We start from the raw sequence: 23,859 nt of genomic DNA, 5'->3' as shown, positions 1-23,859 counted from the left end.
GTATGGGGTGGACAGGATGTGAGGGAGGTGCCCTAGGCTCCCTGTGCTTAGTCTCCTAGGAGACCTGAATGCACACTGGCGTGATTGGCTGGCTGACTGTCCGGCAAGGACAGCCATCCTGCTGGTTGAGTGACAGCTAGGCTGGAATGAATGGGGGAAAACTGTTTAAAAGCAGGTCTCTGGGACTTGGAAAGCAGAGTCAACCACTGGAACGAAAGAACCGAAATTGAGCTGAAGGAAAACGACTGCTGCAATTCCTGCTCCACCAATGAAGTCCTGCTGCAGGTCCGAATTGCCTGAAATTCCATTGATAGAGAAGCCCTTCAAGTTAATTTCTTCCCTTTAGTTTGGTGGGAACAACCAACTCAAAAGCCACCTGGACACCGTCTCCAAACTGGTCGAATTTTCTTCAGAGTGCTGTTGAAAACCGGATAGCCAGTGAGAAGGATACAAGTTTGTGGACTTTAAGGCACTCACACCTTAAACCAATGTTTTGCCAAGCTTGTGGCCTCTTCGCTGGGCAGTGCAGGAACCTCCCGATGTCATCCTTCTTGTCCCCATGATTGAAGCTCAGGAACAGTGAGATCTACAGGAACTGCCTGGAATAACTGCCTCAGCTTCAGCTTTTCTTCATTTAAAAGGTACTGTGCAAGTGCGGTCAAGAAATCCTTTCTGCCGCATTGAAAGTTTGTGAAACTTTCCCAACTTTGGAGGCTTGTCCTTCCCTTACCCGAATTATAACTTTTCTTCTGGCAAACTACTTCTAAGAACAGTGGCCAAGACTAAACAGTTTACTATCAGAATTATGCTATCCTATCCAAGACACTGAACCATTGACTTTGTCCCAGGCCTATTGAATTTTACTGCCTCTTATAGTGAACTCTAACTATTTGCCCTGCCTAAGGAAGTAACTGTGTGTTGATTCTTATAACCTTTGTCTCTCTATCCCTCTTGAAAGTAACTGAAGTGCCATTTTGCTCCCACTTCAGGGGAGCTTAACTTGTTCAGACACTTATTGGTTTAGTATTGTAGTGTATTATAGTGTGATATTGAGCTGCTTTTGCTAGCTGAATGTTTTCTAACCAAATGTGTAAACAAATGTATATCTTTTTTTTACCAAGAAACCTTGAGTAAGTGTTTGTTTGAACCACTGTAATTGTAAGTCCTTTGTGTAAAATCTTGTACTGCTCACTTCCTTCTTGAGTTAAGTCTGGCTGCTAAGCCACTGCTACCACATAACTGTGTAGTACAGGCTTGTACCAAAGGTGACATTGTACCTACACCTGTAGTCTTAATTGTGTGTAGTGTTCCCAAAGGGTACTGCATGTGATTCCGCCTAACATTAGGCATTATGGCTGGCTCACTAATCCACTTGTTCCCTGGAAGGACCCAGTAGTGAGTAAGTGCAAGGTCGTCAGCACCTTTGCATGCACGGCATAGGTTTGCGTGGCGTCCTGTAATTCTGGACCCACTCATTTACAATTTACAGGATGATGTGAGGTGGAAACCGGTAACTGTTCACTACCTCATCATCAGGCATGCCAAACTGATATTCACTTCCAGCATATTTGTTGGCGGTTGTGTGTGCGATCTCGGTTTCTAAACATGAAGGGTCCCACACCTTCTTGTGCTGGCATGTGCATGGCTGTATCTGGGATTTGGCTTGCTGCAGTGTTTTTACTTCAGTTCTGAGTACCTTATACCTGCCTTTTGATGTGTTTTCTGATTGCATTGATGCTTGCTGAATACACCACATTAGTTTGTTGTGATGTGTTTATTTCCACTCCCCAAGTGGTGGTGTCTATTTTGTTTTGTTTTAGGGCTGTTTAGCATGGCTCTTCCCATTTCTCCACCCACTTTTTCACCTTGTATGCCTAGTTATTCTAGAGAATGGTGATTTACATGCATGTAGTGTGCACTGGCGTATCAGATGTGTGCATGGCCTTGCACCACTTGCATGCTGCATACATACTATCTTAGGCCATTGTTGCAACTTCTTGAATTTGCACATCCTACGTTTGATATTGCAGGCTTGCCTATCCTCAATTCCCAGTCACTAGAATCCGACCCATAGGGCCTGATTCATGGAATTTTTTGCAAGGTTCAAAGTGAATTTGCACTGCTGAAAAGTGACTTTGCACTGCCGACACAAACCCTGATTCATGGAACTGTGCAAAGTGTATTTTTGCACTGCAAAGTCAGTGCAAAGTCATTTTGCACTACGATTCGTTTTTATATTTAATATTTCATCATTCTGAATGATTGCCTTAAGTAAAAAATAAGCACATCTGACAAACTATAAGCAGTTGAGAAAATGTTCTATTTCTAAATGCCATTTTTTGATGCAGTTAATTGTATTTTAAATTCTGGCTTCTGCTGGCAAATACTGGGAACTGCGTCAGAGCCATGTAGCAACTAGAATAGCACGACGGCTCTGGCAATGCAGTGGCGAGGGAGCATTGGAATAATTTCTCTGCTTAAGAGGGATGGATGGAATTTAATTACACGTATTAAAAATATGAAAGGAAAGCTCTTTAATTAAGTCAATCTATTAGCATTCAAGTTAGACTATGTATGCCGCTCGCTTGTGCATTAAAAAAAGAGCGTCTCCAGAGTACACTTTCTTGTGCCAAGAAGGAAAGGTCATACCCATGCATGTGAGGGTTATTGTTTTCATGGCTTGAGTCAAACCTTGCCAGGTTTTTCAAAGGTTACAGTGCTATGCCTTTACATCAGGTTACTGAGAGTGCTCTGATCAGCGTTTTCATCAGCAGTGACTCTGGAATTCAGACCTTTGGTGCTTACCGGCAGGCGGTATTGACATTTAAGACATCAGGGTGGAGGCAGAGGGGTAGCACAGAGTTGGGGGGTGGGGGGAGGGTGGTTGCTGTGGGTGTAATGATGAACCACCAAAGCTAATTTTTATAAACGTTTCATGCAGTTAATCAAGTTGTCCCTGTTGGACCCGATAAGTCAGAAGTTGCTGACTGATGTGCCGGGTATTGAAGGCAAAACTGATGGAAAGGTTCACATAAAAGGCTCTGAGGGACCCATTGAATTGATCACACGATGTTAGGGCAAACCATACAATTTGATAGCATTTGGACAATTCAAACTGAATTACGGGTATCCATTGAAGGATTACCAGTCAATACCTGCCAAGAAACTCAAACAAGCTATTCAATCAAACAATGTGTATTATGAAGGCACTATCGATTCTACCATTAGTCCATTCATTCTGCCATAACAATGGATTTGCAGCTGGGAAGGGAAAGCACCTGTTTACCCATATTACATTACAACGTTGCACAAAGAATGCAACTTTGTGTAATAATTCTAGAGATATCTAATGTCTATCCAATGTATTTTATTAGCGATGCCTGTACTGCTTTGCATTTAAAAAAAAAACAGTTTTTCTTGAGTTGGGAGACATGTAACCTCCAACTGTAAAGTAATCGGAGCTATAGGACCATACACAGCTCACTCCCGCCATCGTTCTGATATATACTTATTGGAATGCCTTGAGAAAGGCATGAAACACGTATTGCCATCTTTCAGTTTCATACCTAGCTGGAAACAGAAATGCTGTTGCTGATTACAGGTGACTGACCGCACAAAAGAAAACTGGTTTAGCATCACAAAAAACGATGAACAGAACCTGGATTATGTATTCTCTTACAATATATAAAATACTGATGGTCTAACTTTGTCTGGAATGATGATGGAGCTGTTATTACCTATATAAATACAAGGGGAACAACTACTGGTGGCCAAGTATACAATTTGGCGTGCCTCTAGTATATGGTATGGGTTTACTGTTCCCACCACCACTCCTCTACGATGTACATGTATTTATTTATTAACCCTGTAAGCAAAACACACATCTAATCAAACTCACAATTTCCCAAGGCGCCTTCCTATAAGTGGCACAGTACAGTCTGTGGCTGTGTGCATAAAAACTCCCTTTCAGTGGCTTATTAAAAAAATAAAAACAATTGAATTTGACTGCTACTTTTAAAAACATGAATGTAATCTGCTCTTCTTGGCTGCCTTGGAGACCAGTATTTGTATTGAACACTGTACTTTATTGGGGTTTGGTGACAATTTAGAATAGTTGTAAAGAAGTACACTACACCTAACGGGGCAAGAAACCATCAGCCATTTTATGAAATTAGTTTGCTAGCTGTGTTATTGTGAGGAATTCGACAATTGTGGACTTTTTGAAATATTTAATTACATGGAATGATGGTAGACAAACCTGAGGAACTTGTGTGGGCTAATCCACACACATTTTCCTATGCTCACACCACATCAAACACATAGACGTGTACTCTGTGTGGACACAGCCAACAGGCACAGTCCGCCCTGTCATATTTAGTTGGGATATGTCGAACAGGAGTGAGTACACAATGGCATCTCCAGAAATGGGGAGGTCCAACCTTCCCCTTGCCATGGCTAGCCTGAGTAACTAACAAAGGCTGCATTGATCTGCCCTGCCCTATTGTTATTCCCGGCAGCTGGTGGCAATGAATAACATACTAATCGATTATACTTCAAACAGGCCCATATCAGACTTGGCTGCAGAGGTCAGCAAAGAAGACAGAAAACCCTGACAACCTTTCATATGTAACTGTGTCAAACCGAAGACAGCTCCCCTTCTTACAGTAGGCCTCCCCGGTATGATATGATACGATATGGCATTTATAACATGCCTATGCACAAGTGCTTTAAGACACGAGAAGGCATGGAGGTAAAACAGAGGGAAGACCGACAATGATCCTAGTAGGCCAAGTGTCATTCAGATCGCGCAAGTGTGTGGGAAGGGGGCAGGGACAGTGCAGTACAGGATGATATTACAATAAGTAACAGCCAGCATGTTGCAAGTGCATGGGTAAGTGCGGACATCAGATTTTGGGGCTCGTAGGGGACTGTGGGGATATAGAACAGTCCCCAAGTGCAGGGTTTGGCCGGTGGGCAGTGCAGGTGTGAGACGCTGGCAGGGGAGGGACCTGGGCCCGAGATCAGAGGGTGTCCAGGTAGTCAGTGTGGTTCAGGTTTCAGCCAGGAGGTCAGGAGAGGAGGAGAGAAAGCTGAAACAACGAGAAAGGTTTTGAGGTGCTTCCGGAACCGGAGATGGTTCTCCTCAAGTTTAAGGAAGGAAGGGAGGCTGTTCCAGAGGAAGGCACTGGCCGAAGAAAGAGATCTACCACCCACACGTTGCTTGGAGAAGCGACTGACCCTGAGGGAGTTGGAGGCAGGTGAGCGGAGAGCTCGAGAAGGAAGATATTTAGGAAGGCAGAGTTGAAGGTATTGAGGACCCAGGCCCCAGAAGGCCTTGTGGACGATGCACAATCCTCGCAGCCACCGGGAGCCAGTGCTGAGATTTCAGTCCTGGAGAGATACGATCCCTGGGCCTGAGGCCAAGGACAAGATTCGCAGTCCTGTTTGGATAAGTTGCAGAGGGCGGAGAGAAGAAGCAGGCAGATTTAGAAAGAGGCTGTTGCAATAGTCCAGCCTAGAGACAACCAGAGCTCTGGAGACAGTGAGCTTCTGGGGGAAGGAGAGGAAAGGAAGAATCCCTCTGAGGAGGTGCAGCTGGTAGTGTGACTTCTTAGAGAGGTCAGAGATGTGGGGAGAGAAGGAGAGTGAGTCGAAGATGGCCCCAAGGTTTTTAGCCTCGCAGGTGGGAGCTGGAAGAGGGCCAAGAGAGGCTGGCCAGAGAGCTAAAGGGAAGGAGGGTGCGGTTGTGCCGATGAGGAGAATCTCGGTTTTACTGGCATTAAGGCAGAGGTCGTTGGCGGCACACCATTCCTGGATAGCAGACAGACAGACAGTAAGAGATGAGGGAAGGAGAGGAGGAGGCCGAGGGTAGCCTGAAAATGAGCTGGGTGTCATCCGCATAGCACTGAAAGTTGGGGCAGAGAGTGGCGATGCAGTGGGCAAGGAGTGCCAGGTATTGGTTGAACAGCCAGGGAGAGAGGTTAGACCCCTGGGGGACACCACAGGTAGAGAAAAAGATAGCGGAGAGGAAGGACCCAAGCTGGACCAGGGTCAGAGAGGAAAGAATCAGCCATGCTAGAGCCTGATCAGTAATACCCAGATTATCACGGAGACAGTTGAGCAGGATGGCTTGGTTGACAGTTTCAAAGGCAGAAGAGAGATCAAGCAAGATAAGGACGCAGGGGCTGTTAGAGTCGAGGTTGGAGAGCAGGTCTTCACAGAAGTTTAGGAGAGCAGTGTCTGTACTTCTGGCAGCTCTGAAGCTAGACTGATAGTGATGGAGGTAGGGGGACCCCATTCATCAGGTACGAGAATGTGGTTTGCAGGAGCCAGAGAGTCTTGTCTCACCGCATCTTCAAGCCAAACCTACCACTTTATTCAGGAACCAGAGAGAGAGCCATTAACCAGAGAGACTCTTTGATAAGCAACAGACAGGAAGATGCATGGGACTTAGTATCACAACTTTCCACCCGTTTACCTTTCCTGTTGCTAAGCACTCTGGTTATGACCTCATGCATACAGGAGATTGTTAGTAGTGTCCCCAGGATTGGTTCTTTAATTAGGCTTATCCTACAACAATCACTGTGGCCCACTTGGTTTTAAAAGCGGGCAGAGTCTCTCTTTTGGCAGATCAACCGAAGAATTCACAAGGAGTGGCAAGAAGAACTCATCATTGGACCCTGGCTGATTGTAGTCTGCCTTACATCTTCTGCCAGTGAAGGAAGGCTAGGACCTCCAAAGAGGGAAGCAAGAACCCTTCCATAAACATCTCACAGGGAACAGAGGAAAATAAAGACCTCGGAGGACCCTGTGGTGGCTCCAGAACCAGCACACAGCCAGCCCACCTCGTGGAAGCAACATACTCCTCAGCTTTGGGCTGTCCGACTTAAAGGACAACACAAGCCCATTGAAGAAGCTGGGAGAAGTGTCTCAATGAGCATCTACTGACTTCTGTCTTAAAGAACATTTTCGAGCCAGTTGAGTTTCTCAAGCTGCAAATGACTGCAATGCTGACAGTTGTCAAGCCGCAGTCGCTCAAAGACCTCTGAGACATCTCGACCAGTGCTTCAGAACTGCTGACCAGCATTGAGGCACCGATTCCTGACCAGAGCCGCTGTGTAGGCCAGCCTGCAGCAGTTCGATACCTGTAGCAGACTCCCTCTTTAACTCTGTCACAGAAGCCTGCCAAGCGACTTGAAGCTGGCTCGACTTTGTCGAGCATCAAGAACACCTACAGCACAAGGAACATTGTGGTTCTGTCCCCCTGGTCCTTCCCAGAAGGCCCCTAAAGACATTTTTAAGACCCTTTGCCCCCTTTGTGTTGAAGCCAAGAATCCTTAAACTGTTGTGATAATTAGACATATCAACTATCCTCCTGTCAGTATCCAGAGTGCATCCCTTTTCCTTCTTTGAATCTGTCTGTCATCTGCATTCCTTTGCAGGGTGCGTTGTGTTTCATAGTGTTGCATGAACTGTCTTTTGTGACATAAATAAAGTAGATATTTTTGACAAAGTCTTGACGGGACAGTCCCTTTTATCACTGGGTAATAATTGTATGTTTGCTATGTTCCAACTAACCAACGATCCTCAACCTTTCAGAGATAAGCTTGCCATCCCATCCACATTACCAAAATTGGAAAAGGAGGTTTATAATTTTCTTGTTATTTCAATCTGTTCGGATCCCTTCTGGTGTATAAGAGGTGTGGGGCTGATTGATAGTTTAGAAACCTATATTTACACCTGGACCACTGGTACCCCAAAAGTTGATTTGTCAAATGTATAACTATATATTTATGATGTGTTTAATACCCAGAGGTTCTAAACGCGGACCCAGGGATCAAACCTGTGTTGTTCCACGTCATATTGCTTCCAAGGCGAACGTGTTGCCCCTGAGCTATCCTCCCAAGACATGCTGCACAGTACTTACCTGCTTGAACCCCCTTATTGCTAATGACTGAGAGCGCACCTGGGGAAGCGTGTAAACAGGCCATAGGTTTTGTTTATATTAAACTGCAGTCATCTTAAAGGTAATGCCTATATTAATTCCTCTAACTCTTATCATAAATTCACCACTGCTTCTGGCCCTGCTTCCACTCTGATAGAGAGTCCACTCCGTGCTTGTTCAGTCAAGAAGCTCAAGCTCTTTCTGTTGACTTCATCCTCTTTTCCTTGGCATACATCTCTTTTCCTTCAGGGTCAGCTTGTAACGCTCCTGCAAAAAACAAAACTACCCTCTAAGGGCCACTTCGTGAGCTGAGGCAAATGCGTTTTATGTACACACATGCCGCTGTATCACCAGCAAGCCACAGAAATGCTACTCAAGCTTCACAGTATGACTCACCCTTGGAAGGCTAAACCCTCTTCTGCAACAAGCAGACCAAAAACTCTTCCTCTCGTTTCTTAGCATGGTGGATGCCAGGCCAAATGATACTTCTCCCATCCACTCCATTCTGGAAGTGCTTGCAGAAGCAGTCTGGCATCCTCCTTCTCATATTGGACCAAACAGTCGTCATTATCCTATATATGAACCTGCTATGCAGTATAGAAAACAAGTACCATTTTGATTTCCTGCCTCGCAAATGAGATGAAACATTAGCCTCAACTCTAAAAAGAGACCTAGGCACTGCTCACTCATGGCCATTGATGATACTGGGTGAGAGAACAATGAATCCCCCTGGTTTTGCCACAGAGGAAACTTTGCTAGCCAGTAAAACATTATTTATTTCAGCCATAAAAGTGTAAACGCAGTGTAAAATAATTACATTTCACATCAATACACAGCAATTTAGAATATTTAGCTACCGATTCATGGAATTTCGTGCAGAAATCGTGCAAGGGCCACGGGCAGAGAAGGACACTACGCGTGCCTGCGCGCAGAAAGAAAAGTATGTGCACTGCATATTCATGGAATTGACAGCGCAAAGTAACCATATTCACAGCCGAAATGCCGCCGACATGCCCACACGCGAAGCAGAAAAATGCCAGATCAGCTACCTTTGCGCGATCCGCTGGAATACATGTACCCTGTAAAAAGTGCGTGGGTCCTTCATAAGCAGGCCTGCAACTCAGGGAGCCTGTGCGCAGTCCCCCATAACTGTATCTGGCACCCCGAAAACAGCAATAACTCAGGAAACCTGTGTGCGAACCCACTTTAAAAAACGTCCCTGTACCCCACTGCACTGCTTATGCGCAACTCTAAGTTACATCCGAACCTCGATTGAGTACAAGCACCCCGAAATCCAACATGCCAGCACACTCACATGCTGAAAAGTTTACACGCAAGTGTACTTACACCTGCCTTCAGATGGCGGATCGTATGAAGGACTTGCGTGACCATTTACCAGCCGAGACATTGCGTGATCGAATCCATGAACATGTCTCGTGCCGTGCAGTTGCAGGCGTGCGAGGGACTGCCGGCAGGACGTCCCTCAGAACGCTGTACTTTTTTGCTAGTTCTTCCCCATTTTTTGGTATTCCGCCCCATTCCAAGCCCTCTGCACAAGCCATGCCAAGGCTCTGCTTGGCGTCTCGTGCAAGGCTCCTGATGGCTCGCAAAGACAAGCCGAGTCATTGTGAACTCCACGCAAGTCCAGGGAAAGTACAGCGCATTTGATTCCATGAATCGACGAAGGGGGATTTGCACGCAGTTGCATGCGCAAGTATCCTATTTTCTGAGCTGAAAATCTTATGTAAATTATTGTTTATTAAAAACAATATGATAAAATAAGATAAGAAAATCTTCTTGCATGAATTCCCTTCGGCCCACCAAACTACAATTCTGATGCAATGCTACTTATCAAATCCATGTTTACAAAATCGGCTTGATAAAGTGCAAATGCATAACTTTGCACCACACTCCTAACTTGTGATGCGGTATAATGGATCCTCTTTATTTATCTTGTTCTTTTAGTTTAGCGATAACACTCAATCCGGTGGGCCGGATCGGGAGGCAATTGCTGACGGCTAAAGTTACAGGTCAGAGCGCCGCAAGAGTCTTAACGATGGGCCCGAGCGCCATTGCCGCCCGCTCCAGCTCGCCACATTGGGTGTTATTATTATTGGCACCCCTGGTTTCTAATACAGAAACCCAGGTTGCTGACTGCAATGTATTTTGTATGAATGAAGTGTATGTGCTCACAGCGTCCTGTTCATTCACGCAAAAAACGTACTTAAGATGGCTTCTGTGGAGTTGGAAGACAGTGCTCTATGAGGAGCCCATTTTCCATTTACAGGGTGGCCCAGGTAGCAAGTTGGATAAGAGGGTTGGGAGGGACGGGAACAGTGACCGGAGGGTAGGGGAGGGCAGTGGGAAGATGGTGAGGCGGGTGAGCCGTCACCAGTTTGTTTGTAATACAGGCTTGCATCGTGAGATTCATCGTGGATTGAGCCCACAATCCAATTAACCTGAGTGGCTGGCTCCCCCACCGCAGGTGATAATACAATTTAAGCAAGTTAGTTGCTTATTTGGCCAACTATCAGGACAGAAAACATGGCACAGTGAGACAATTTTCCCTATGTCAAAGTTCTCTTAAACATACTTGATTTTCTAATCAACAAGTGAACGTTTGTTGGACATTGTTTGATTTCAGTGTAACATGTTTAGGAACTTCAGTACATAGAGAATAACTAAATGGGAACCTCCTAGTAGGGTCTAATGCTCTCAAATTGCTCGATAAAACAAGCTTTTCATTCCTTTGTAGTTAATCATTAATTCTTTGTCTTTGCTTTCTTTAGGTAGTTTTTCACTTATTTTAGGCATATGTTCATCAGTAATGACAGGGTCCTTCATGTAAAATTTCCAGGTTTTGCTTAATTCACACCATAGTTCAGACAGGCAGAAAGACTCTATGGTTATATATAACAATTCCCATCTAGTTATTCAAGGTGGTTGCCATCTAGTTATTCTCCATGTACTGTTTGCTTTTGGTCCCTGTGTCATGGGACCATATTAGTCTGTTAGCTCCTAGTAATAAGCAAGAAGCAGAAGAATTTAGTACAACGTAGAAGAATTTAACTACTAATAACACAAGAAGCGGTGCCCACCTCTACTTCACTGTTCATTTAGGAACTTCACCATGAGCTGACTCGGGAATTGTAATTTCCTATCCTGCATCTCTGTTTCAGCTCTGATTCAGTAAATGAATAAGGGACACATCAGGAGTATGAACTATTCTCACTTACAGAGAAATGTGCAATTATGAAAATTGTTGTGGTGTATTTATCTTTGATATATCCAGGCAGATATTCTGCCAAATGCATATTTCTTCCTAGTTGCGAATGCGGGTGTAGGATGGCGGGTATACAGTGTAAACATGTTCTCATGTTCCGCGAACTGTGCATTCTAACTCTCATTCTTCCATTTTCAGAGGATCAGATTCCACGTGGTTTCCCCACTATTGACATGGGCCCACAGTTGAAAGTGGTTGAGCGCACTCGCACTGCAACTATGCTGTGTGCAGCCAGTGGCAACCCTGATCCTGAAATCTCATGGTTCAAGGACTTTTTACCTGTCGATACGAGCAATACCATGGGGCGAATCAAACAATTACGATCAGGTAGGGTCTTTTTACGCTCACCACAAATACCTGAAGTTACTCTTGTTCACAGTTTTGTTTTTTTATTTTTAGGTAATGATTTTTCTTCCTCTTCTCCTCTGTGTCTTTCTTAGTGTGTCGTCCATGTCTCTGGTGTTGTCATAGCTTGTCCCAAACTCTGTCTTTCCTGTGTGTGTTTTGAAGCTTATGTTTACTCCTCATCGCTCACTGCTGTGACTGTAGTTTGGGATATTTTCATTTCTTTACTGCTCATTTGCAGTATATATGATGGTCCCATTTTCTCCACTTTCTTTTCTCTTTCTTTTTATGAAAGACAATCCATACTAATTGTGACATTTGGGCTTCATTCATAACTTTCAGTGAAAGTTCCAATGGCTACCTCCATTACAAACTAAGCATTCATATTAAGCACTATACGAATTGATGGAAGGTGTGTTTTGTGATGTCTTTTCCTTATTTGAATCCACCAAAGATTAGCAAGTTTGGAAACATCTTCTTTCCTCTCAAGGACACATGAAACACAGGATTTATTCCTTGCATTACCGGACCTTACAAAGAGGACCCTGGTGAAGAGGAGGCTATACTTCCATGAAAGAGTTTTGCAAACACATGTAGCCACAGTAGTGGGCACCTGCGCTAAAGCTTCCTGACTCCTATAGTTTCTGGATCTACCGAAGCCTGCTTTTGGTGTAGACTCCAGCTTTTTGTTGCATTCTCTTTTGCCCGTTGCACTCCCCATCCAGCCCTTCCTCCCACTCCCAATTTATTCTTTTGCTCTATATGGATTGACACTAGCAATATTAAAAAACCTATTATGAGAAAGCATATCCCTGAATAATGCACTGGGGTTGCGCCGTCTTTAAGTTGGCATACATAGTTATCTTGCTATTGAAGCTAAGCTGTTTGGTCACCTGTCGTCCCTAAGCTCTCAGCTTTTGACCTGTCCTGTGATGTTAAACCGTCTTGTTAACTACCTCTTTGCTTGTTGTCAACAGAACTGTGTAAATTAACCTTCTGTTAATGTACCTTAAAGATACATATTTTCACATGAAGTAGATTTAGTTATATTAAGCTTTAACTGCGAACATTGTACCAAAATATAAGGAATATAATAATATTTTTATGCTGTCTTTCTTCTCTCCGTATTTAAATCTCCAGAATCTATTGGTAAGTGCTTAGTTGTGAAGCGCACTTCACCCCCACTAATTCCCATACTGAAATTATTATTCCTCCTCCTCTTATTGTTAAAATGCATGGCATGCATTTTACTATGGTCAGCCTAGTCACCAGTTCTCCATAGTGGCACACACACCTCCCTTCACAGAAACGTTGTTGTATCAGCTCTAGAGACATCACTTTAGAAAATAAAAGTCTACACATGTTTCACCTAGTCCTAGTTCAATCAGTCCTTGAAACCACCCCAACCCAAACACCAGTGTTTGTTTCCTGATATCCCCCAGTGTATCCTATATATTTTTCAGATATACCTTATATTTTTCAGTACGATATCTAATAGCACTTTAGACCCTAAAAAACATGGACTCCTTCCTTGTAATTTACAAAACGGATTTGAGGTTTAAAAAATCTAGCTCTAATCCTCTGAAGTACAAAAGTATAAAAAGGACCCCGTTGTTATACTGGGAGTGGCAGTGCTGCCACATTTGGCCTTTGCCTTTTGTGGTACAGTGCAATTTGCTCTTTTGATCCTACAAGCCTATCAAATATATACTGTACCTGTTATAAAAGTATAGTATTTCAAGTTTCTTTTAAGACCTTTTTTTAAATCTGTAAGTCTAATTTGATTCTTCCTCCAACACCCTAGCCTCCTCGTTCTCGTACTAATGCTTCTTCTTTCTAATCTTATTTGCATTCATATTTTCCACCCAGGTGGTACACCAATACGAGGTAAGAGTGCTGAGCTAATGCTCCCAGAATGATCTTTCTCATACCCTCTGTCCTTTCACCCTTCTCATCTATGTCCTGTTTAAAAAACAAAAAAACTCATTGTTTATCTCCTTGTTTGCAAAGTTTCTTTATTTTCAATCACCTTCATCTTGTACTTTTTTCTTTTCCCCTTTTGTTCATTTTTAAGACAATATTTTAAGTTGTGATATGCTTCAAAGAAAGCATATCAAGGTCTTTTGACCACAGCCCAGTCACAGCTTACCATTTGTCCCTCTTTTTTTTCTTTTTTTTGTCCAATGGGAGAGAAAAAAAATCATTTTTTATTCCTTAGCTGTTCTTGTGCTGGACCAAAGCCAAGAAGGTCTGGTGAACAGTTGCAGACATGCAGAAGACAACCTGGGATATCGTCTTTTTGTCTTTATCCTTCTAAAGGTGTTTTTCTTCTTGTACTTCAATTTTTTTCTTCTTTTAACTCCAGGGAAGTTAAACACATTGCTCCCTTATATATACAGCAACACTTTTTAGCCGTTTCCATTTTTGCTCTTGGATTTCTTCCTCGCCAGCCTTTTGGATCATCTATTCTTCAGACTTTGGAGATTAAAGGTTCTCAAATCGATATTCCTGGTGTTATGTTTATATGCTGGTTTTTGATGCAGTGAAGCAGAATTTTCAACTTTCTAATTCTTGTTTTGCCTTTTTCTTGGGTTTTGTGACACCACACTGCTAATCCCACACGTGGATTTTGATGGGTGTCTTAGGGAGGCCTTTCAGAGGTTCTCAAGCAGTTGTTGGTAATTCATGTGTGGCAACAGCCCTAATTTTGAACATTTTTGTTTTATTTTCCTAATTCAACTGCACTTTCTTTTTCAGCATCCCCAACACATTGTAAACTGTGTAAAAATGTCTTCCTTTTCTTTTAAATCTGCATGTCTAAAAGGGAGTTTTGCATCTCTTAAGGACTATTTTGATGGTTATAGTTGATTAATCCAGTTTCTTTTTAACTCAAAGCAGCCTTTTTGTTCTTGCTGCAAATTTTTTACATTCTTTGGGAGAAGGAATACAAAAAAAAAGTCCTCCCCGTCTTTTTTTAAGAGTTCACTTCTTTTGTACGAATATTATTTTTTTTAAATCTAAAAGACCCACAAATTTGATCCCCTGATATTTATTTAAATGTCACGCTTCCTTGAAGCAGTCTCACCCATCTTCATTGTAATGATCTAGAATAGAAAGTGATGTGTTTTTTTATAAAACAATAGTATGTCCCTAATGCTCGCACCACTGATGATGTGAAAGACAAATAATCTCTCTATGTATTTCTCATCACCTCATTTTCTGTCTGTGTACCCTAGCGAGAATATGAGCCGACGATCGGTGGACCCCTCGCCTAAGGCGATGTTGATGTTGTTAAATCCTATGCGTGTGTGTGTGTTTGTGTGTGCAATTTTGTAATGCTGCATTGCTAATCTGTTTTGTGGCTCTGTATTTTGTATTCATGCAGGTGCCCTCCAGATCGAACAGAGTGAGGAGTCTGACCAAGGCAAATATGAATGTGTTGCAACCAACAGTGCGGGTACCCGCTATTCTGCCCCTGCCAATCTATATGTCAGAGGTAGGAATGACATACCGCCCGACGTCCACTCTTCATTCAGGCTCAGGGGTATTTAGGAGGCTCTCAGGACCTATGCAGTGGCTTCAGTATTGGGAATACTGGTATGGTAATAGTGAACAGGAAACGTTGTTAAAAGTTTGAGTGAAGGGAATTTTTGTACATATGTATACTTGAGAGGAAAGGCAGCACTCTTTCGTCCAATCTATCCCGTGACTTACGGTTTGTAAGTATATTTACATTTTTACATCCTGATTTCTACTTTTTCCTGCATTGATTTGGACCTGTGCTTTGCATTTGTTTTTTTTGTTTTTCTCTCTCTCTCTTTTCTTTTTAACCCATGAGTTGATTGCTTGGTGTGCTACTAATCAGCTCTAAAGACTACTCAGAGCAGTGAGGTGTATGTCCACACGGCCTCTGCTGTGGAGTTGCAAGGAATACGCTTCTAACTTTCAACAATACTATATGCAGAGCACAATTGTACTCTCTCCTTCCTTTTCCTCTATTCTTTCCCCTTATTTTCTGTGTAAGCCTTATCGGAAAAGTATAATCCCTGCCACTGCAGTAATGAACTGGCTGTATTTAGTAACGAAATTACTTGTCTTTACGACAAGGATGAATTATTATCGCCCATTCATAGTTCTTTATAAAAGCGATAGAAGCAGATTCCTGTTCGGTGTACTTTGACTTCAAATCGAACTAAGGGCCTCCTTTATGCCAGTATTTGCAATGGCTGGTTTACATAGTATTCAGTCCACCTTAAGAGCTATAATGTATGTCCTGCTCATCTGTACACGATGCAACGAGAGATGTATTGGGGGGTGGGATTATGTATTACCAGGAAAACAGCTGGACGCTCGTTACTGTAGTGTGGGCGATCTTAGGAAAATACCTAGCTTCATTTTGAAACATTTTTTAAAAATAATTTCTACACACGTTAGTTGAATCAGAATGGAGCTTATCAAGGAAGGGGTTGCTGAACTGCCCCGGAAAAGAAAATGGCATGATCCCCGTGAAAATCCAGGATCGCGGGGATTAGATACATCTAAATTCTGTGACGTTCATATTTTAAGATGACTCTTCAAAATTGAGCTAGGTATTATTTCTAACCCCAAACATAGCTGCGGGAAATGCAGACTTTTCGAGCTGAGGTAGGAAGGATGACGTAGAAGAAGTAACGATGTTCAAGTGGCAGTTGAAAGCCTTGATATGGCCTTTTTACTCTCTCTGTGTTTCCCTTGTTTTTCTCCTTTCCTCATTTCATTGTGTTCTGCATCAAACCCCCTACATCCCTCAGAGCTGCGAGAAGGTTGGTGTGCTTTTTTTTACTTTTTACCCACCTTACAAAACTTTAATTATAAAAAAAAAAGATCCAAGAATACAAATGAAATGAATGTAGCTGCATTGTGGCCTTTTTTTTCTTCTTCCTTTACTTTAAGAGTAATGTTTCGATCGAGAATGCGCTGCTCATGGCTTATGGTGCTTGCTAGTATCTAAATAACCGTGGTGCATGATGGGAGATTGAACACGAGCGCATGGCAGCCATGTACCTCAATTCAGTGTTCTGTGACACTTGGTCAGTGTTCCTGCTTTGAATTGTTTACTTCCTTATGCTATACAATGGTGCTTGGACATTTCAAGAAGGACTTCCCAGCTCTGCATCTGTAGTGAGCGTGCCATAGCATGAAGCGCGGTGCACTGCTTTGGAAGTGGGGCTTGTCAAACTTTGGACCATTGCCCAAGCGAATTGACTGCATCTCTTCTGCCCCTTAGTGGCTTGTCATTCCTTCCTGGGTCCTAAGATGTACACCCCTATCCATAATGTCTCTCACCAAAGAGTAAGACCTATGATGTACTCCCCCATCAATAATGTGTTTCTCCGGAGCGTAAAGGCGACCAATATTGATAAAATACAAGGTAAAAAGTATTGTTTACAATCTGCCCCCATTAGCCTGCATGGAAGAGCACGTCTGATGTGCTAGTGGCATTCATTCACTTCCAATATGTGGGAAAGCAGTACTGTTGGTGGAATTTTGCCAATACAAACAGCCATCTTCCCACTCCCCATAGTCTAAATATTTGAAGCAGGAACACTGATCTATATTTGCATGTTAACTTTAACAGTATGTGTTTAAAACAATTAACCAGTGAATTAATGGCAACCCTAATTGCCCTTAAATTTGGTTGTTGTGCGCCTCTAATTATACGAATCCCCTAACTCGTACTATGTGTACTTTCCTTTTTGAATGTAAGCATATTAAAACCGTGAATCTTAAAGGGAAAACCCAGTCCAGCTTCGGATTTTATTTTTGAAGCATACATTTCTCTGGTCTGATGAATCGCTGGGGCCTTTTTTTGACTTGATGCTTTGCAATTAGAACTTTAAGTTAAAAAATCTTTGTACAATTTCTTGGTGTGGCCATGTATTAACAGGAGACGACCTTCGTACATAGTTTATTAGAAGCATTCTGAGCTATTGGGCTTCTGGACCATCGCATAGGCTCCTTAAAGATGACATCTACATGGGCCTCGACAGAGGATTTTTAAATGGAAGAAAAAACTTCATAAAAAGGCCTCAGTGGGTTTGCATGACAAAGGCAATTCAAGTGCACCCATTAATGTGGCTGGTCTTCCCCTTTAATCTCCCTGCTATTGCCGTCTATATATGTACACGTGCTTTGTAACAAGCTTTGTCTATACCACTTTAGCATCTGCTCTTCATCGCCACAGCCCTCGCGCTGTGATAGTGAGTCTATTCTCAGAGATGGGCAACTTATGCTACTCCAATTTAAAGGAACCCTTTGTCTGGTATTCTCCAGGCTTTGTGGTGAATGTACCAGCAAATCACGGTCATCCAATCAGGTTCACATACAGCCAGCCTGGCTTTTTTGCCCACATTGTACTTGCTTCTTCTCCCATGTTTTCGTTTGCACACTTTTTTAAACTTACATATCATTGGAGTGCACTAGAAACTGAATTACAATGTATACTGTACCTCTGCGTCACTGGTACTATACCTCTGCCTTTTTTTTTGTTACCAGGTTTACCTAAGGTTCTACAACTACAGACTTGTCGAGGCATATGAGTACTTGGGCTTCTTTTTTCTCTTCCATCTCAGGCTCTTTCCAGACTTCAAAATGGCGCTGATAAATGTGTCCAATTCTCCTGTACAGCTGGGAACTCATTACAACTGAGGCTGCCCAGGCATCACCTGAGTTTTGCAACACCCTATTATCCATCTGGTACCCTCTTTATTATTTCAAAACTATGAGGGGTCACGCATGCACATCAATGCTTTTCGAGGATCTTGGCATAGAGTCCAGTAGCTCGTTTACAGCCATGGGTGGCACAATGGTGCCCTGCAGGAGTCATGCGCACACTTTAGTGAGTCAAAGTTGTAATATTTCCATTGAACCTGGAGTTCCAGGAATTGTACAGAAGCTTCTTTCCAATGGCATATATGTGTAAATAGGAATTGCATGTGAATTGGTCACAGAGAAGTGGATCACAGATGGAGTGAGAGACATTCAATAAAAAAGTCATATGGCATAGTCAACAAGGTGAGCTTTCTAATTTTTTTGGGACCAAGGATCTTAATTTCTGAGTTCTCTTGGGAGAGAATTCCTTATTTTTTGCATTAAAAGGACAGGCACTCTCCACCAAAACCTACTACCGAGTCTTTAGCTAATTGAAAGGTTTATATTCCAAACATCGTCTACTGGCTTCATTTGGTTCCCTTTTGAGAAAAGCCTTTTTTGCAGTGCTAAATATATCGCATTGCGCCCGAGCTTCAATCAGAATCCAGTGAATGGACTTGGCAGCTAGCTTACTGTACACCTTCAGTGTCGGACATGACGGCAGCTTACTATCTTTGAATTGTAATGCTCTGGTGTTGGCCAAGAGACTAGTGTTAAGCACTGATAGGTGGTCTTAGGTAAAATTCGAATCTTTGAACAATAATTGCTCTAAGCTAAGACATATGGAGCCTTGTTGCAAGAAATGGCACAATGATTAACATCTGTCGTAGGTAACCCAGTGCAACCTGAGATTTTGGCACTTTCCAGCCCAAGTATAATGTCAACATTTAGTGGCACTCCGGGCAGTTTGGCAATCACAATTGAATGCACCATAGGCATCGATCTAGACGCGCCTTGCTCTAGAACCAGCCGCGATCCAAAGGGATTGATCCAAACTCTAAAGCATAGGCCTGCAACCTGTGGAACTCTAAGCCACAATGCCCACAATCGTTCACTATTAACTATGGTGGTTAGAGCTGATGGGATTTGGAGTCCCAAAGATGTGGAGAGCCAATAGTTGCATACCACTGCTCTAAAAGTTCTTCTGACACTGTCCAAGTATATTTCTGGATATTAACACTAGTGCTTGGTAATTTCTCCACACTCAGATCAAAGTGGCTGCATTTTAATGTACTCATTTGAATATTTGAATTTAGGGCTTTGAAACCAGATATTTCTCAAGGATGGCACCTGTGAAGTAACCACCCAGTTCACCCTTTCATTAGTCTTCAAGTCTATTCCTAGAATAGGGTAATTCAAGGCAGAACGTCACTGTAACTCAGTTCAATGCATGCCCTACAATGCAGAGGCTACTAAAATGGCATATTGTTTGAGTCTGCATAGCATCTCTCACAAGTCCCTAATATGTTCACCCTTAAAACCTTTGCCCCCCCAGCATCTTCAATGCAATAACGCAGCAACCCGGACTCAATCTCTCTTAAAAATCCCTATTCAAAACAAACAAGGTGTCATCTCTCATGCATTCAAAAAAACCTTCATCAATCCTCCTTTGCAAAACCCCATAGATGGCCCCAATGAAACAGGAAATTATTAACCATTATCCAACACACACAATTCACCACAAAATCCTTGTGAAGTCTGTTACATACCATTATCTACTGAACACGTGTAAAGCAACAGCCTCCTTCATCATCTACACTATGCTCTCTATGTGAGATGCTATTAAACATCAATGATGCCAACACACCAAATGCACTGTTCATACTGGAGAGCACTGCGACATACAATACTACTAGCCAGATAAATCTGCTAATAGGATTGGGAAATATCCAATGAAAGGGAACCTCTATACAATGGATCTCTTCATTCCTCCTGATAGGACTGCAATGACATGCAAGCCTGCTCTCTGGTCATGTTATGTTATAGTTTCTTCTATAGCGTGGAGGTTTCCTGGCTCTAGGAGCAGAGTAAAAAAGCATGCAGAGAACAAACACAAATCAGTGTAGAAAAGCAAAGCTTTGAGCAATTTCCTAAAACCTCAATTATCCTTAAAGAGATGGGAGTGAGTTCCAAAGGTGAGCGGCCACCACCATAAATGCTCGGCCACCCACCATGGCCTTCCTAAACCTAGGAACCACTAGCAAACCAACCCAGCTGAACATGGAGCTCTAGAAGGAACATAGGCCGAAATCTTGTCCCGGAGAAAGGCTGCTCCCTGCCTATGTAGTACACGGTGGGTCAGGTAGAGAGTCTTGAACTGAATCTGACACTCAACTAGCAGCCGGTGGAGCTCTGTCAAAATAGGCAAAGTATGGGAAAAACGAGGCAAGCCCACCAACAAGCGTGCAGCTGAATGTTTCAAGACCTGAAGTCTATGAATGTGGCATTAAGGCTGGGCAAGAAGATCCACATTGCAGTATTCAAGGACTTCAGAAATAGCCATAGCAATAATGGGGCCCAAAAGTGCTGTGGTAGAAAGGGAATCGCCTTCCTAAGCATTTTAAGTTTAATGAAATCAGATTTGCAAATGGCAGTAACCTGGTGCGCAGGAGATAAAGAAGAACTACTTTTGATGCCAACGTATTCCCAAGGCTAACAGGACAGACCACTGAGGTCCACTCCTGACTCTGAGGCAGCGGGACGATTATCATGATCTCAGACTTCTCACCATGAGGGTTGAGCAATTAGTGCTCATCCAGCTGCCTCTTAAAGTGAGGACCAATCTTATGCACCTGGCAGAGTCAGCTGGGTTCTGGTCCACTCTCAAAATGAGCTGGGTGTTATCCGCATAAGAGTATGAACGACACCCGTGCGAGGGGATCAACTCTGCAAGGGTCTTGAGGCAAATGTTAAATAAAAGAGAAGAGGTGATATGCTGGGGCCTTGAGGGACACTGCAAGTCACAGATGTAGTGGAAGACCTTATGGGGAGAAGTGCAAGAGCCTGGGAATGATGGGAAAGAAAAGCGGCAAACCACTGCAGGGCGGTTCCTGTGATGCTGACATCCACGAGGCAGCGACACAGAATAGAATGGTCGATCATGTTGAACAATGCCGACAATTCGAGCAAAATCAGAAGAGCTGTGCCTCCCTGGTCCCTAATAAGTGTGATGTCATAATGCACAGAGACCAAACAGCTTCAGTCCTCATAAGGGGGTGAAACCCAGACTGGTGACTATGTAGAACAGAGTTTAATTCCAGAAAATCTCTCCTATTGTAGCATAACAATATCCTCAAGGATCTTCATGAGGTGCCTCAAAAGAGAAATAGGCTAAAACAGAGGGTTCCATATTAGGTTTCTTCAAACATGGGGTGACCAAGGACATTTTAAGGGCAGTAGAAACAACCCCATTTTGAAGAGAGTAGTTAATAGCCAAAGTGATAGTAGGGGCAAGCTCAGACTTGATCTCCTTGAGCACATGCAAAGGAATGAGGTCAAGAGGAAAACAAGATCTGAGACAGGAAATGACATCCAAAACAAGCTGTTCTTAAGCCTCCTCAAAAGACTAGAAGATATGAGAAAGAGATGAAAAGAGTAACAATAAGCAAATGCTCAGCCTCAGTGGAAGTTGAAATATCAGATCTAATGAGTGCGATTTTATTTTAACAAACATGTGTGAAAGAGAATCACAAAGACCTTGAAAAGCAGGAACCTGGGGTGAGATAGAACCAGAGCAGGAAAGCTCCTTAACTTCTGAAAAAAACGCTAGGGGCGTGTTAACTGCTAGAGAAATGCAGTTTGAATAATGCAGAGTTGTTGCAGACTCACTAGCCTGATGAAAAACAAGGCGGGCTGTTTCAAGCAAAAGTTGATCCGCCGGCAAATAAGCTGAAAGCCAGGCACATTCTGCCTGTTTATACACTAGTTTCTGCACTCGTAAATCAGCAGTATACCATGGGGCATTGCACCTACCGGATTTGGGTAGCTTAGTTCAAGGTGCAACTGCATCAGGTACCATATCAAAGGCTGCATGAAGAGCTGCAAAAGGGTCAGTAGCCACCTCCATCAATGATAGTGCAGAGAAACTGTCAAGAATCCTGGAGGAAAGACTAGTCTGGTCCACCCATTTCCAGTTGCGGTAGACATGTACTAGAGAGGCGGGATCTTTGACAGGAAGAACACAATGAACAGTAAAAGGAATCAAGAAATGGTCCGACCATACCAGAGGCAGCATGGGGGCTGGTCATGTCGCAGGAGTCTCATCAAAGATCAGACCTTTCCCTCCTTTTTGAAATCTACATGGCCACCTTCTCAGAAACAGTAATTCAAGCCTTGCATGTTACACCTATGCAAACATTACCTAAATCATCTGCAAGATTACAAACAACTCTAGATCAAATATAGCAGATCTTACCACATGTTTCATGCATGCCGTCTCATGGAGGATAACACACAGACTGAAAATGAACCCTACCATTACTGAGCGTATGATTTGAAGATCCAGAATTTCGAACCTCACACCAGTTCCTGATTCTGAGGAAACTGGAAAGTGCCATTTTATGAAGCTTCTTCTTTCAACTCCAAACAATGCATTGCGTCCTGCATTACCTGATAGTTTTGCACCAAATGATGGCAGTCATCGTGCAAGTCCTCACAATTCAAGTCTCCACCATCACCCTCTACCTGAGGCCTCCTGATTACCTACTGAACAGTACAAAGTTTCTTAAATGTGGCAGATAGTCTTATCCTGAGACTTCAAACACACACACACAAACACATCAGCCCAGCCCTCTGAACATGTTACTGGCCCCTGATCCAATGCATGATTAAATGTAAGCACCTGTGCATACAACATTGTGCCTTCCATGGCAAGGACCTGGAATCCACCATGAAGAAAGCCATCCACTGAAAGCCAACTAGAACTCTTTGATCCAGGAATACAGTCCAAGAAATGGGTGAAAGCTTCAACTGAAAACCCAGCAGAGGTTTGTCCTTTCACCTACTCTTCGCCAAGCTCTGAACTCTATGCCAAAATGATTACACACAGAATAAAACCATCAAGATTTTAGAAAATCCCTGAAAACATGTCTATTCAAACAACATTGGCATGGCTCTCTCAAACACCAACCTAACCCAAGCACCTCAGACCAACACTAACAATCAGATCACCAATTGCCGGACACATCATCCAGATTGAACTATTACTTTCATGAACATGCTACATGCATGAATAAAAAGCATTTCCCTGTGCATCTATGCCACACTGGATGCTTCAACCAAGGTATTTGGGACAGCTGACTCCTTTGGATTGGATTCTCCATACTCCTTTAAACGAAATCGGAATGACGCAGAGACTAAAATTCATATTTTTTCAGTTTGACATTAAAAACAATCTGTCACAAAACATGTTACTAAGCCATTCTCGTCAATCCACTCACACAACAACCTTTTCCTACCTTACATGGGGTCAATGCTCACACGCAGAAGTGAGCTGGATAGACTCATGCCACAATAACAGAGCAACATTGCTACTCCCTACTATAGTCCTAGCACTAGTGCCATTGCCAATGGCTTTGCCAGTTATCGCCAGTTCTCG

At 43.0% G+C, this 23,859-nt stretch overlaps 1 protein-coding gene across 22 annotated transcripts in view; it reads left to right on the top strand.

The window, feature by feature from the left end:
• The window catches only part of PTPRD (protein tyrosine phosphatase receptor type D), a 4,803,934-nt gene that overhangs the window by 4,262,594 nt on the left and 517,481 nt on the right, over nt 1-23,859 (top strand). For 15 of the 22 annotated variants that reach the window (XM_069625939.1, XM_069625938.1, XM_069625936.1 and 12 more), the window contains 3 exons: nt 11,367-11,555; nt 13,443-13,460; nt 14,959-15,069. In XM_069625939.1, the coding sequence (XP_069482040.1) occupies nt 11,367-11,555; nt 13,443-13,460; nt 14,959-15,069 (318 nt within the window). The remainder of the gene's footprint in view (nt 1-11,366; nt 11,556-13,442; nt 13,461-14,958; nt 15,070-23,859) is intronic. The other 7 variants (XM_069625937.1, XM_069625942.1, XM_069625953.1 and 4 more) reach the window with 1 other exon arrangement.

This window comes from Ambystoma mexicanum, chromosome 6p (assembly GCF_040938575.1).
Source record: "Ambystoma mexicanum isolate Mex_15411 chromosome 6p, UKY_AmexF1_1, whole genome shotgun sequence".
Taxonomy (NCBI): domain Eukaryota; kingdom Metazoa; phylum Chordata; class Amphibia; order Caudata; family Ambystomatidae; genus Ambystoma; species Ambystoma mexicanum.
The sequence above is the reverse complement of the archived record's forward strand: the minus strand, read 5'-3'. Positions and strand labels throughout refer to the sequence as shown.